General features: G+C 45.8%; 1 protein-coding gene across 1 annotated transcript; it reads left to right on the forward strand.

The window, feature by feature from the left end:
• Positions 1-1503: 1503 nt before the first annotated feature.
• si:dkey-229b18.3 lies at positions 1504-10748 on the forward strand. Its single transcript, XM_047601019.1, has 8 exons — positions 1504-1636; positions 1748-2714; positions 3056-3129; positions 3373-3601; positions 4983-6967; positions 7113-7331; positions 9396-9536; positions 9780-10748. The coding sequence occupies exons 2-7, from the start codon at positions 2444-2446 to the stop codon at positions 9498-9500; spliced, it is 2883 nt and encodes a 960-aa protein (XP_047456975.1). The 5' UTR covers positions 1504-1636; positions 1748-2443; the 3' UTR covers positions 9501-9536; positions 9780-10748.
• Positions 10749-13776: the final 3028 nt, after the last annotated feature.

Raw genomic sequence — 13776 nt, forward strand, 5'->3', positions numbered from 1 at the left:
ACCTCAGTGTCACTGTTTATTGTTCACCAATTCACACATTCACACACCAGTGGAAGTAGAGCAGCAATCAGGAGCAATGCTGATGTCGGCCCTTGTTATGTGGTATTCCTGCGATCAGTGGACAACCAACTATTCCATCTGGGCCACAGTTAAATCTACTGGAAAAGGGGCAACACTAGCTAGACAAATATGACTGATACGGATATTTTTGAATAAATGTTTGAAAATGGCGCTGGTTCTTCTGGTTATATTCAAACATGCTTCGTTTGCCATATCCGTAGACTCTGTTTCAAAGGTGATTAAATAGTTCAAATACAAGGCCAGGCATTTCCGTATGATGTCTTTATTTGAACTGTACAGTGTGTGTCTGCATTAGGGTGGCAGCGCAGGATTATTACTGCTATACATTATTAATGTATGTAGCTGATTTAGCTTCTTGCCTTTGCTGATACAAGCCAGGAAAAATAAGTGGATACAGGAACGCAAGAATAATAATTACGATGTCTTGTGTGAATGCGTACTGTAGATTTTGTCATCTGAATTTTTTTTAAAAGTATACAAGATTCAAAACAAGTTATATGTCGTTGCAAACTCCCTTTTCTCTTTTTATCTGATTACCTGATATGAATTATTACCATCTTGCTTTATTATAATGAGGAGAATAATAACCAGAAAATATTATATTCTTACTATCATAGAAATTAATACTCACATTACACATATATTTGACTGCTGTTGTCACATTAAACTGTGAAAAAAACGAGCAAAAACAAATGTAAAATTAATTTGGTGTTTTTACAGATGATACCAAGATAATCGTTGCAGCTAACGTTTCAAAATGTGACTTAATTTAATAGTAAAAGAAATAAAATTATTATTATTATTATTAGTAGTAGTAGTAGTAGTATACTCATTCCACAGTTCTTCAGTAGTGCTTCACAGATTATTAAATTGCCTGTCTGTCTGTGCTGGGGAAGGGGGAGGGAGTTTGGAGGGTGCAGGTGGGATTATTGTGTAAAGCACCTTGTGCTACATTTTATATGAAAATGGTTATACAAATAAACCCTGGTGGATTTATTGACCAACAGGAAGCATTATTGATCTATTGAGAAGGGGTGCCATAAAATAAGTCTGTACTTCCTCCGAATCCTTTTCGGACATGTAGAATATGGAATTTTCAGTTTATGTTTAGTTCATATTTATTTTTCATTTTGTGTTATTTATGTTCATTGTGTCCATTCGTGTATGATTATTTTTTTGGCTTTTTACATGTTTGAAATAAATTAAACTAAAAAAAAAGAAAGAAAGAAAATATCTACAGGGTGTATCACGTTCAACTTCACTGAGTGTTGCAAGTGAGGCAAATACTACAATACTTGCATCGTGAGCAAACAACCTACCTTGATCCTCGGAGATTTGATTGACAGCTCTATTAACCAATCACAATCCGACTCTCCGAGGCTCTTTAACGCCTCGTCCAATGGGCTTCGCGCGAAGGCGGGGAGCAGTCGGCGGTTACGTTGTCTCGGTTAGTCCGCTGATTAGCAACAAACAGAAGGTTACGAGTTTGAACATTTTGAAATATTTGCCTACTAGGCTGGCTTTGGGGCAACAAGAGCGGGGTGAACTATGTCGGGTGTGTAGCCGGAGCTTGTTGGGTCGCTTTTGCGGTGAAGCGGCGGTGATTTAGCAACATTTTCGCGTCCGCTCGGGGAGACAACGTCGCTCTTATTTTTTTTTTTTTTAGGTCGTTCAACTGGCGATGCTGAGCCGATAGCTGCGTCATCATGTTGCTTCCGACTCGAGTTGGCGAAAAGAAATCTCAAGTTAACGCCGGAGGTGAGGCTGCCCGCCGTCATCCTGCCCCAGAGGCCACTCCCGACCGACCCCAGAAATAAATTGATGGAAGACGGACTGCCGGCGTGAGAGGTTGGCGGCGAAGCCCGGTTACGTAGTCGTAGTGGTGACTTTACATCACTTGGCTCGATACTCTCCCGGCTCCCCATATTATCCACTCATACGCATCTGGGACATTTTCTGTTTGATGTTGCCTAATTTTTAGAGGCCGCTCATACATCTGATCATAAGTGCTACAAACAGGAAGTGTGACTTAACCATTTATATTTTAGGGATGTTGGTCTTCAAGTGTTTGGAGAAGTGATGCTCTCATTGACAGCTAGGATACAAGGCAGGGGCGTCCAATGAAATGCTGCTGATTCCCATCTGACTTTGTCTCCTAGACTGTACTAGACTGTTAGGAGGGGTTGCATTGTTCAGGTCCTGCTGTCATCACACTCACGTGGACAGTGTTTTCAGGGTGAGCGTTGCCTGAGAGGTGTGTTTTTGGTTACTACGAGGAGGAAACGAGCTGTTGTCTCCTAAGACTTTGGGGGAAAAAAAAAAGTTGTGTCTTTTTAAATTTGGAGCATAAGCACGGTTCAAAATGGCCCGCGACTGCACCCACTCCCCCGGAGAGCGACCCGGGTTCTCCAGAGGATGCGGGCCCGCCCCGCGGTGGTCGCCCAACTTCGAGGTGATTGACGGGCAGCTGTACCGCAAGAAGCTGGAAAAGGGCTACATCAACTACCGGGAGGTTTTGAACGAGGACCGGAGACACGAGGCCGTCTCCACCTTCCACCTGCGACGACCTGGCCAGAGACACCACTCCCTGGAGGAGACCTACAAATGTGTGGCTGAGAACTACTGGTGGGATGGTATGAACACCGCCGTCATGTTTTATATATTTGACTTCACAGCACGGCATCCTGAGAAACTATACCAACCGAGTCGTAAAACACCTTCTGACTGCTTGAATATTTGAAAAAAAAAAAACCTGATTGACATAAATGACAGCTGAGTATGCCCCGATTTGTTTTATTCGTGCTTAATCCATTCCCGCATGTGGACTTTCTCTCATCAGGGTCGTTAGCCGATACTAAATATATCTTGAGTTTTTTTAAGTTTCAGATTTGCAGCTGTCTTCTTGCACATTTTTAAGCCGTGTCTGACTCCCTGCATGTCTTATTCGCCTTACGATCTGATGTCTTCCCAACAGGGATGTACTTCCAGATCAGAGACTTTGTCCTCGCCTGTCCCGAGTGTCAAAGTCAGCGCAGCAAGAAATCAAAGGTAACTGCAGTCTACGGAGTCATTCCTAACGGCCTCTCTCCTCCCGTCAAACTTCGATTTCCTCTCCATTTTGTCGACGCCTCATCTTTTTGCGCCTCACACATTTTAATTCACACTTTATCTCTCATTCTCGCTTTTTCGCATCCTGCAAGTTCTTTTTTTTTCTCTCACACATTTTATTCATGTAATGATGCCTTTCTGTCTGTTTTTTTTTTTTTTTTTGTCTTTGCCTCCGCCTCTCAGGCGCCGGGCGGCAGAGGATGCGTCACCAAGACCGTGGCGTCGAACGCCGCCGACGTGCTGAGTAAGCTGAGGAGCCAGCGGGAGGCGGGGCTCTTCTGCGACATCACCCTGCGCACCGGCGGCCGATCCTTCTCGGCGCACAGAGCCGTGCTGGCGGCCGTCAGCGATCACTTTCAGGAAATCTTAACAGAAATGGACTCGAGCATGAAAGCAGACATAGATCTCACTGGTAAGATCAGATACCTAGAGGCCACCGAAGTGACCTAGAAAGCATCACTGCTTGCGTTGTGTTTCAGTTAAGTGGCTAGATGAGGACCTTAAGGCGTTCTCATCACATGACTCAAGTCTTTCCCCGCAACAACAACAACAACATTTGGCTCTTAGTTTTAGCTTATTCAACCTCTGTGTCAGAACCTAAACAGAGAAAGAACAACCAGTTATAATATATCACATAATTGTAAACTCCACTCAAAGTTCCTTTTCGGTGGTCAAACAGGTTTAGAAATCTCTTCCTCTTAAACCGTTCTGAAGCTGCAAACTGGGGAAGCAGCGTTCAAAGTTATGTGCAACATATGACTGTCATATCCTGGGTTTTTATTCCACCTTCCAGTGTTGCATACTTTTCATACATATAAATGAATTAAAAATTCAAATTGCTTTCTTTTTTTTTGTTTGTTTAACCGTCCAAAGTGTAGAGAAACTTAAATACGTTAAGGAGCCAACTCAAGCAGACGTTTGGTGGTTTTTTTTTTCTCTAAAGAGATTGTTTGCTTATCTAAGAACATTTTCATCCGTTAAAACAAGCTGCCAAAGGGAGATAAAACGGATGCAACAGCAAATGCTAAATGGCTCTACATAACCTGGGCCTTGATTTAGTTGGATTGCTAATTTTTCCAGTAATTATAAATGATAATGTGGTTCCTCGAAATCACTGTTTCACCAAAATTACAAGGTTTTTCACAGTAATTTCATAAAATTGTTAAAATACCCTGATGCCTGCTTTCAAAATGCTAGTTGCTAGGCGGACTTAACTGTTTAGCCAAGACAAAATATTAACATATGCAGGCTATAATTTTGCGTAGGCTGAAAACTCCTTTGATAAATTGTCCGTGATCCAGCTAAGCTAATTTTTGCAGCTGTAGTTAAGTCATACGTTTAAGTATTTTCACCAATGTTTATCTGAGGCTGTGTTAGCACCGTGGCTAGAAATGTGGGTGCACTGATTATGTTTGTCCGTTAACGTCGACTGCTGCGATGTAAAACTGTATTTTTTCAGGCACGTGACACGTCTTGATTTGCCAAGGTCTCGTACCATTCCTCATACAATGGTTTGTAAGATACAGAGAACTGCAGACAATACCGTAGCCTTGTCAGCCAGTTCAGACTGAAGCCCTTCAGATCTTTGTCTGGCTTATATGTTAAGACCTATTGAAATCAGTACTTGCAGAACGCAGACCCTGATTTTGGATGTAGTCCGCGTCATCATTTTCTTAAATCTTTCACGTGTGTCCTCAGATAGCAGCATAAGTGTCCACGACTATTTACACCAAATCCTCCTTCATCTCTTTCATCTCACCCCCTGATTGACCAGTGTCGGCTCTCTTTCCCAGGTTTTAGTGAAGACAGCCTTCTGTCTCTGCTGGATTTCTCCTACTCCTCCACCCTGTGCGTCCGCCAGGAGGACCTGCCCGAAGTCATCACCATGGCCCGCCACCTGGGCATGTGGCCTGCGGTGGAAGCCTGTTCCGCCCTCATTAAGGAGCAGGAAGAGAGACTCCACCCTGGAAAAGGCTTCACCTCAGCCTGTGCCGCTTCGTTTCACGAGCGTCATCACCGGCAGAAGAACGGCAAAGGGGGTTTGGGCCGAGGGGAGAACATGAACAGCAGCTTCAATCTGACACTGGACGCGTCCGACGAGTCTTTTGAAGGAAGTCCCAGCCGCAACTTGCGCAGGATGTCGAGACCCCAGAGCCATAACGGCCTCCCTCTGAGTCCCTCAAACAGGATGAAGCTCATGGACTTCAAGTCTCCCTCTTCCAAAAAGGCCGCCACGCCCCGACATGCCATGGCCGCCCCACAGTCGAAGAACTACTCGCCCATATCTCCGTCGAACGCTCGTCTCCTCCGCTCGACTCCCGGAGCCGCCAAGCAGGTTGAGAGGCTGCTGCCCATGACGGAGACCCCTCGACGGAACAGGAAATCTCACCCTGTCAGAACGAGGCCCAGCCCCGTGTGCAGCCCTGTGAGAGTCAAGCAGGAAGTGGAAGAGGTTGGAGAGGATGAAGAGGATTTTGCCAGAGCACAGGAAAAGTACAAGCTGATGAGCGTGTTAGGGCTGCAGAGGACTGCTCTCCTGCCCAGACCAGAAGATCTGATTGGTTGGAGACAAAAGAAACGTCTGAGGAAGCTGAAAGCCAACAACTATTCGTTGACCAAGCGGCGGAAACCCCGTTCGTCATCTCCAGTGCTACCTTACGGTGATGTGACTCTGACGCTTCCCCTCTGTAATACCATCAACACTCACCTCCTCAACAAGTCTGTAAAAACCAAGCCCGTGGGCCCCGTGAGCGCACAGCGAGCCACGGCTAAGAGGCAAAAAACCACCCAGAAGCTTATTCCTCCCAGTGACAGGAGCATGCGAAGTAAAGGCGTGTTGCCTGACTTGTTCCAGCCTGCATCCAGAGCCTCCTTTGGGGGGAGGGAGCTCAGGCGATCTGTGAGAAAGGGCGACGGTTCCCACTTTTACATCCAGCAGCCTTTGCGACGCAGCGCCAACAAGAACCTTGCGAGAAGCGCAGTCAGGATCAAGTCAGAACCAGCTGAATACTCTATCTCAGGTCTTCGACACTCATCGAACAGCCGCAGCGGCCACACGCCGCAGACGTCCCCGCCTTCGCCGAGGGCGCAGGGCAGACACAAGGGCAGCGTGGAGAAGGTCAAAACGCTGCGCTACAACAGTGGCCGACCTGCCACAAAGGGCAAATTCAGGCGGGGCTCCGCGAGAGAGATGGAGAAGGCGAAGCTTGACCCCAGAGAGGAGGGGAGGAAGGTGGGGACCCAGGCGCTAAAGGGCGTAATGGACGCGAGACCAAATGTAAAGGACATTGAACCTGACGGGCTTCAGTTTCCAGAGCACTCGCCTCCACCGTCCATCTACAACCACCCTCTGTACAAAGTCATCAAAGAGGAGCCGGCGGATCCCGTGCCTGTCGGGGTACCTTTCAACGATCCTCCATCACCGGACCTGGGCAAACGCCAAAGCAAACCCCCCATCAAATTACTGGACTCCGGTTTTCTGTTCAGCTTCTGTCGGCCCGCGGGGGGGCCCATGACGGGGGTGAAGAAGGAGGAGGAGAGCGTGGACATCTGCCTGACGCGCTCCGTGTCGCAGGTCGGCGAGAAGTTCGAAGCGAAGGAGTCCCCGCACAGGATACTGAGAGCCAGAGGGCCGCCCATCCTGCCCGTGGTGAAGAGGGAGAGGGAGGAGAGGAGAGTCAGCCGAGGCGCAACTCGGAGACCCAAGCCAAACACCCAGAACACTACTCTGCACCTGTCCAAACGCGCTGCTTCAAAAAACACACGGACCACGCCAAAGGTAGATCACGGGACTCTTTAGAGACACGTAACCGGCTACAAATAATGTTTCCTTCTTTGGTGAAATTGTTGTACATTATTCGTATCTGCAGCAGTTTAATTTAAATCACATATACTTTTTTTTTTCCTCGCTGTCGTCTCACCAGCAACAGGATAAACTCCTTGCTCTGAACAGCAGAAGCTGTGCCATGCTGGATGCCATACGTCGAGCGCGGCTAAAGCAGCTTCGCGGGCCTCGGAGTCAAGCCCCCAAAGTCCCAAAGGCGGCGCACGCCTGTCCGCAGTGCACAACCTCCTACAAGGACTGCGATGCTCTGATCATGCATCGGCTCAGGCACATCGAGGGCAAACACTGGCCGTGTCCGGTAAGCAAGCGACTTATGTTTCCTAAACCTTAACAGCTAGGACCACATGACTGGAGCAAAAAAAAAAAAAAAGGGTTAAGGCTTCATGTGCCTGTGTGGGCAAATAGTAAAGTCACAACAGCAGGTTTTGCAGCACTTTGGTGGTCACAAGGATGCCCTGTAGCGCAGTGATTTTTTATTTTTTTTTCTCATTCATAAAACGCTAAAATCAGGGACATTTTAGGGGACAGCTTCAAGTAGGTCGTCCAAAACCAGTACTGTCCCCAGAAATCTGCTCATACTACCATATAGGAACATATTATTTCTACAGTTTTCAAAGGGCGCACAAAATATTGGCCCAACAAATATAATTGATGTTTGAAGTAGATAAAAGTTTAACCTCCGGAGACCTGAGCTTTAGTTTTAGTTTGGCTTACATTTTTAATTTCTCCAATGTATTTGGGATGAGTAGGACCTAATCGTCATCTTTGAACAGGAAGTAGTTTTGGGGAAAAAAAATATGTCCTCTATATGTGGACACAGATTATTTCACTGTACATTATATTAAAGTCACCAATATGTAACAAAATATAAAACTGAACATGACTTTGCAAAGACAGAATTGCAAATAATGAATTCCCAATGTCCTCAAACGAGTACTTGGTAATTAGTGAAGTTAGAGCTCGTTATATTGATGGAATTTGTTACGTTTGCATGTCACATTAAACTAGAAACATTAATAAACATAAATTAACTGTTTCAACTGTAAAATGTGATGAGGTTTTGTACATTTTTGCTCTTTTGTTAAGTGATGGACTGCAGAATGAATCCGCTGAAATGAACCGCCATCATGTTTTTACACCAACTAGTATCTAGTTAGGAGCATAAAAATTTAAATGAAGCAGAATAATCTGCCTCAATAAAACATCAACGTATGAGGACACAGGGTCTCAAGAGGCTAAAGTAAGAAATATCTGAAAGCAACCGGAAAGTGTTTAAGACACATAAATAATGAGGCTAAAGTGAAGCTAACATGGAAGTGTCATAATCTGCAGCCTGGAACCAAAACCTGGTTTGGTCTCTGGAGTTAACTGTAGTTGTACATGCGGAGAGATTTTATGTAACTTTATATCAAGGCTTTAAAGTTATGCATAATTAAGGGTGTGGCTGCTTTGAGCGACAGGTGGGTGCCGTCTCAAGTTGCTAGCTGTCGGCATTGGCATCATCAGCCAGCCTTTAGCTCCGCACACGCGCCGCCTCTTTCCTGTTTCTAGCTTCGAGAACGATTATGTGAACTGGATATCGAACAACAAAAGAACAAAAAATATGAATTTTTGTTGTGGTGAGCTTTGCATTAACACTTTTTTTTGTTGAAAAAAAACAAAAAGTGACACACAAACCGATCTGCCGCACTTCGGTGTCATGAAGAAACCCCGTCAGGAGTATTTCTGCAGTTTCGAAGGTGTATATGCGTGTAAAAATAAGCATAACATAATAAGACAAAATAGGAAATTATAATTTGATTAGTGATTAGTTAGTTATGAAAACCTGGGAGCCTGAAAACAATGAGGATTTTAACCCACAATGAACTTGAAAATCACTCTGCAGGTTTGTCCATCTATGTATGCATGTAAATAATGGACACAAGATAAAAATATTTAGCTAGATTAATTGTAATGGTTATATTTAAACTGCTGAATACACCACAACATTATGACCAGGAGTAGTGAATAACATGGGAACAACTCATAACACATGAAAAACAGCACAATGTGTTGACCTGGCCTCCAAATTCGCTAGATCCCAAACTGATCAAGTATCTGTGTGTGGGATGATCCACAGAGGCTCCTCCCCTCAACCTATGGACCCAAAGACCCCCCCCACTAACAACATCCTGTTGTCAGGCATCACAGGAGGCTCATGTCCATTCTCTGATGTGTCACAGTTGTTTTAGAGGCACAAGGGAGACCTACACAATATGAGGAAGTGGTCATAATGTTATGTCTGATTGGTGCATTCGGCTCAGTGTGATGACTTCTTAGCCCGCACGTGTCCTGTTAACTCTTTGTCCCGTCGACCCCGCAGCTCTGCAGCAAGACGTTCTTTCTACTGAGGAATGTACGGAGCCACATCCGCACCCATGACCCCAAATTGTACAAATGCCGGAGCTGCATCGTCGCCGGGTCCTGAGGCGGCTGCAGGCTCCGCTCAAGCACTGAGACTGAGGTGAGTGAGAGCGACGCCCCGACGCCGCACCTCAATCAATTTCACGCCGTTCGTCTCGCGTGGAGCCGACGGTGAAGTTTTAACCGTCGCGCCGAGGAGTCGAGCGCGCACTCTGCCCTCGCTCTTCATACATCTTCCAGGAACAGCCGTCGATACACTCCAGTGCGGCGTGATCACACGTGCTCAATACGTACATTGATTGTCTCTGCAGCCTGTTTCTTGACGCCCGTGTTTATTTTCCAGGATCAAGGCTGACGCCGGAGGCGCCTGATCGATCAGCAGCTTGTACATAAAGCATCCGTCACACACAAGCACAACGGACATGTGGGGAGGGGAGAACTACTCTGGAGTCTAATCGTTGCCGTTGTCGGTGATCTCTAATGTTATTTAAATAACCAAACCAAGGTTGCCGTTCCTGTTTGCTTTTCCGTAGCTACAGAAGGTTAAACTTGAACATTACACTCAGGGGAGGGGCGGGGGATTGCGATGCCACGGTATAAAAGTGATTTCAACATCACGGTTGTGTACAAAAATGAAATGTAAAGTGATCGTCATAACTATCACTGCTACTTATTGTTATCTTTATTTTTCTATGTATAGAAAAATTTTGAGTGCACTTATAAATATAGCTTACGTCGTAAACCTAAGAAGTGGTAATGTAATTGAAGGTTCGGGGTCCCGGCGGGAATACTTGAAGAGATGCAAGTGCTGGAGGGGAATACTTGAAGTTGGGTGGTGGTCTTAAGAATGAGCCTGTCCTTTGAGTGTTTCAGTGGGTCTTTCTCCTTTTTCGGTGTGCTAACTTTGAAATGACTCGACTCGTCTTTTCGTATTGATCTGCTACTCACGCCCAGTCCACGTCTCGTGGGGCGCTACGGCGACGCCACCGCATGTGTATTTGCAGGCCATTTGTAGTCCACCGTCTTTTCTAAGGCTGCCAATTTTAAAAAGGGAAACCTGTCTCGTTTTTAATGTGAATTTCTGAATTGCAAAATCAACGCAACTGAGTCATTGCATTTTTACATTTTATTGATCTCGACTTCCACTTTAACCCGGGACAAGCCGCTCGGTCTTGGTCTGCTTCAACTTCTCCTACTGATTAAATGCAATGTGTGCACATACAGAGATGTTTATGTTTCACAAATTGATTTTAGAAAGAAATGATCTGTCTCTCGCTGTCTGTCAGAAGACTGAATAAATTTTTGCCTTTTACGTCCTCGATTTCTTCTTTTGAAGCGCACGCGACGATCGGCCGCAACATTAAAACCGCTGACCCGCCGGTCACGTTAACGGCGCCGCTCACTTTGACACTTCCTGCCGCTTGAGCGTGTCTCCATGGCAACAGCGAGCAGGTGTTCCTTGCGTCTTGGTGCCGTACGTTCCTTAGCTGACCGGTGACGCAAAAGAAAACGTGATTCATCAGACGAGGCCTCTTTCTCCTGTCGCGCGCTCCAGTTCTGATGCTCACATGCCGATTGGAGGCGCTTTCAGCCGAGGTCAGTTTGGGCGTCCTGAACTGATGCACTGTGTCCTGATGCCTTTTCGATGCAAACTAAATTAACTTTCTCATGAGCGAGTCTCTGCCATGATTGTCCTTAGACCAGTATCAATAGGTGGTGGCACCTGCAGACTGGTAAGGAACCCGATAACATTTGGGCAAATTGTCCTGCTTTTAGCATTAAATTTGAGGATTAAATGTTTATTTACTGTGCATACACCAATCAGGCATAAGATTATGACCACCTTCTTAATATTGTGTAGGTCTATCTTGTGTCCTGTGGTGTCTGGTCACAGGATGTTATTAGTGGGGGTCTTTGGGTTGAGGGGAGGGGTCCACAGATACTTTGATCAGTTTTTGATCTAGTGAATTTGGAGGCCAGGTCAACACCTTGTGTTTTTTTGAGCTGTCCCTAAACTTTTTATTTTTCTAGTTTTTATTTTATACCACTATTTGCTTTTCTTCTTCGTATTTAGTATTAAAGTGAATATTTTCACCGTCATTTAACATTTACAGTACATGATACAACAAACTGTAAATTGAGTGAACACACAATATCAGCTTTATGAATCTCAGAGTGGAGTTTCATGCTGCGGCACTGACTTCAGCGCAGTCTTCATCCAGACGGCAGGAGGTCGCGATCGAGGGGGAACGATGAAGAGCTTCAGACACGAGTCACTTCTTTAGGAACGAAATCTGTGCTCTGTTGCCGTGCAATCAGATATTAAGACATAAAAATATCTAATCTATCTAAATAGTGTTAAAATGTTACACGTACACATTATTTTGACAGGTTTGAGACTATTACTCTCTGCATAATGTGCATTTTTTTAAATTTAGTTTCAGGTGGCTTTGCAAAGTAAAAAATGGCAAAGTAAGACACTTTTTAAACAGACTGGACTTCTCTTCACCATTTCCTCCAACCCATTGTGACCACGTAACAGGTGCTGCATGTCAAAACATTTTGCACAAAAGTCTCAGCAAATGACTGAAATCTGAAGTTGCTCTGCAGCCACATCTAACTCTTGCAATGAGGGGAGAAAATATATATATATATATGTGTGTGTGTGTGTGTGTGTGTGTGTGTGTATGTATATATATATATATATATATATTTTTTTTTTTTTTTTTTTTTAAAGCAGAGAAGTCTGGTTGTAAGGAATAAACTTGTTCAGCTGTTCAGCTTCAACTTTACACACTGTTGCATCTTTAAAACCACAACAGTACCCGAACCCGACACTAGATGACAGCCTGCACTAGCAGATGACGGTGGCTGCTCGACAACAATAAAACTACAATGCAAAATGGTTCCAGCCATATCAACCCTCACCTCTGGAAACCTCGAGACACCTCCATTGTGGGCTGATCTGATTGATGGGGAAATGAGAGGGAGGTGACTACTCAGCGAGCAGAAATCCCCGTAAGGCTTCAAGGCTGGAAAACAACACATTTAATTATTTGTATTAAGGCACAGTTATTTAAAAAAAAAAAAAAAACTGCTGTAAATGTTAATGATTGTGGTCTGGCTCTCGGGGGTCAGCTGTTTGTGACTTGTGAGAGGCTTTGAAATGAACTCGCAGAAGAGGAAGGGGTCGGCGGCGAAAAAAGGTGATGTTCGCGTGTAACACTGCCTTTGTGCAATGAAGACACGGATTAATAACAGCGGCTGCATTAATTAACCAAAAGGGCCGAAGGGAAGGGGTATGTTGACTGTAACCTCGCAAGCCCCGCTAGCCTCCGTATCTGTTGCAGCTTATTATAGAGTAAAACTCCCGGTGCCTTCACACTGCAGCATTATTCAGGGGCCTGGGTATACTTTTTCAGACTCATAACCAACAGGGCTTACTTGGGTTACCCTTGCCCCACCAGCGACTGCATATGGAGGCTTATGTGAGTTTAGGGAGCCATGGAGAGTACGCCCAGGAACAGCTGACAATTTATGCTAGTGGGGCCCCCACATTCTCAGAGAGAGGGAGAAGAGGGGGAGGGCGAAGGGAAGGAGACAGGAGGGAAAAGAAGGGGGGATCAAGAGGGTGTAAAAGGGTGAGGAGTGAGGATGGGTGCGAGCTAAGCAGACCTGGGCTGCTGCTGCTGCCGGGGTGAGAGGGCTGGTGGGGGGTGCAGAGAGGGAAAGGGAGGCTGTCTTGTTTGTAGCTTGTCAGCAATTGCTTGAGACAAGCTTCCCCTCCATGTGTGAAAGCTACTTGGCAGGAATGCTTGGGCCGTACCAAGTGAGGCCAGGCGAGAGGGGGGTTCCGCGAGAGGAACGGACCCGGATTGAGGAGCCAGTGTGTGGCTGAAGTAATCCTTCGGCAGTGTCGGCTCTTTGATGTTGTATCTTTGTGGATGTGTGTGTGTGTGAGAGAGAGAGAGGGGGGGGAGGAGGGGGGAGGTGTGTGTGTGTGTGTGTGTGGGTGTGAATGAGACTGGAGAGAGCGTTCTGTATGGATATGTGCTCCTCTCTCTCTCTCTCTCTCTCTCTCTCTCTCCCAACAGCAACAAAAGAGAGGGAATGAGACACCCCCCCCTTCCTCCTCCCCCCTTCCTCCTCCCCACTCCTCCTCCTCCCCCCCGCCGGCTCTCAAGAGAAAGAAAGCAAAAAAAAAAAGGAAAAGAAGATGATGAAACCTGAAGTGGTCCTGCAGTGTGAATTGCGTGCACATGCAAACACACGCGCGCGCACAAACACACCACACGCTCACGTGCGTGCGTGCAGCTTCTCCAATTTAATCTGTTTACTAA

This window comes from Mugil cephalus, chromosome 12 (assembly GCF_022458985.1).
Source record: "Mugil cephalus isolate CIBA_MC_2020 chromosome 12, CIBA_Mcephalus_1.1, whole genome shotgun sequence".
Classification (NCBI taxonomy): Eukaryota; Metazoa; Chordata; class Actinopteri; order Mugiliformes; family Mugilidae; genus Mugil; species Mugil cephalus.

Coding starts and splice junctions, on each gene's coding strand:
- si:dkey-229b18.3 (XM_047601019.1), top strand. CDS start 2,444: ATGGCCCGCGACTGCACCCACTCCCCCGGAGAGCGACCCGGGTTCTCC. Junction 2,715..3,055: donor TGAGAACTACTGGTGGGATG/GTATGAACACCG, acceptor TCTTCCCAACAG/GGATGTACTTCCAGATCAGA. Junction 7,332..9,395: donor GCAAACACTGGCCGTGTCCG/GTAAGCAAGCGA, acceptor TCGACCCCGCAG/CTCTGCAGCAAGACGTTCTT.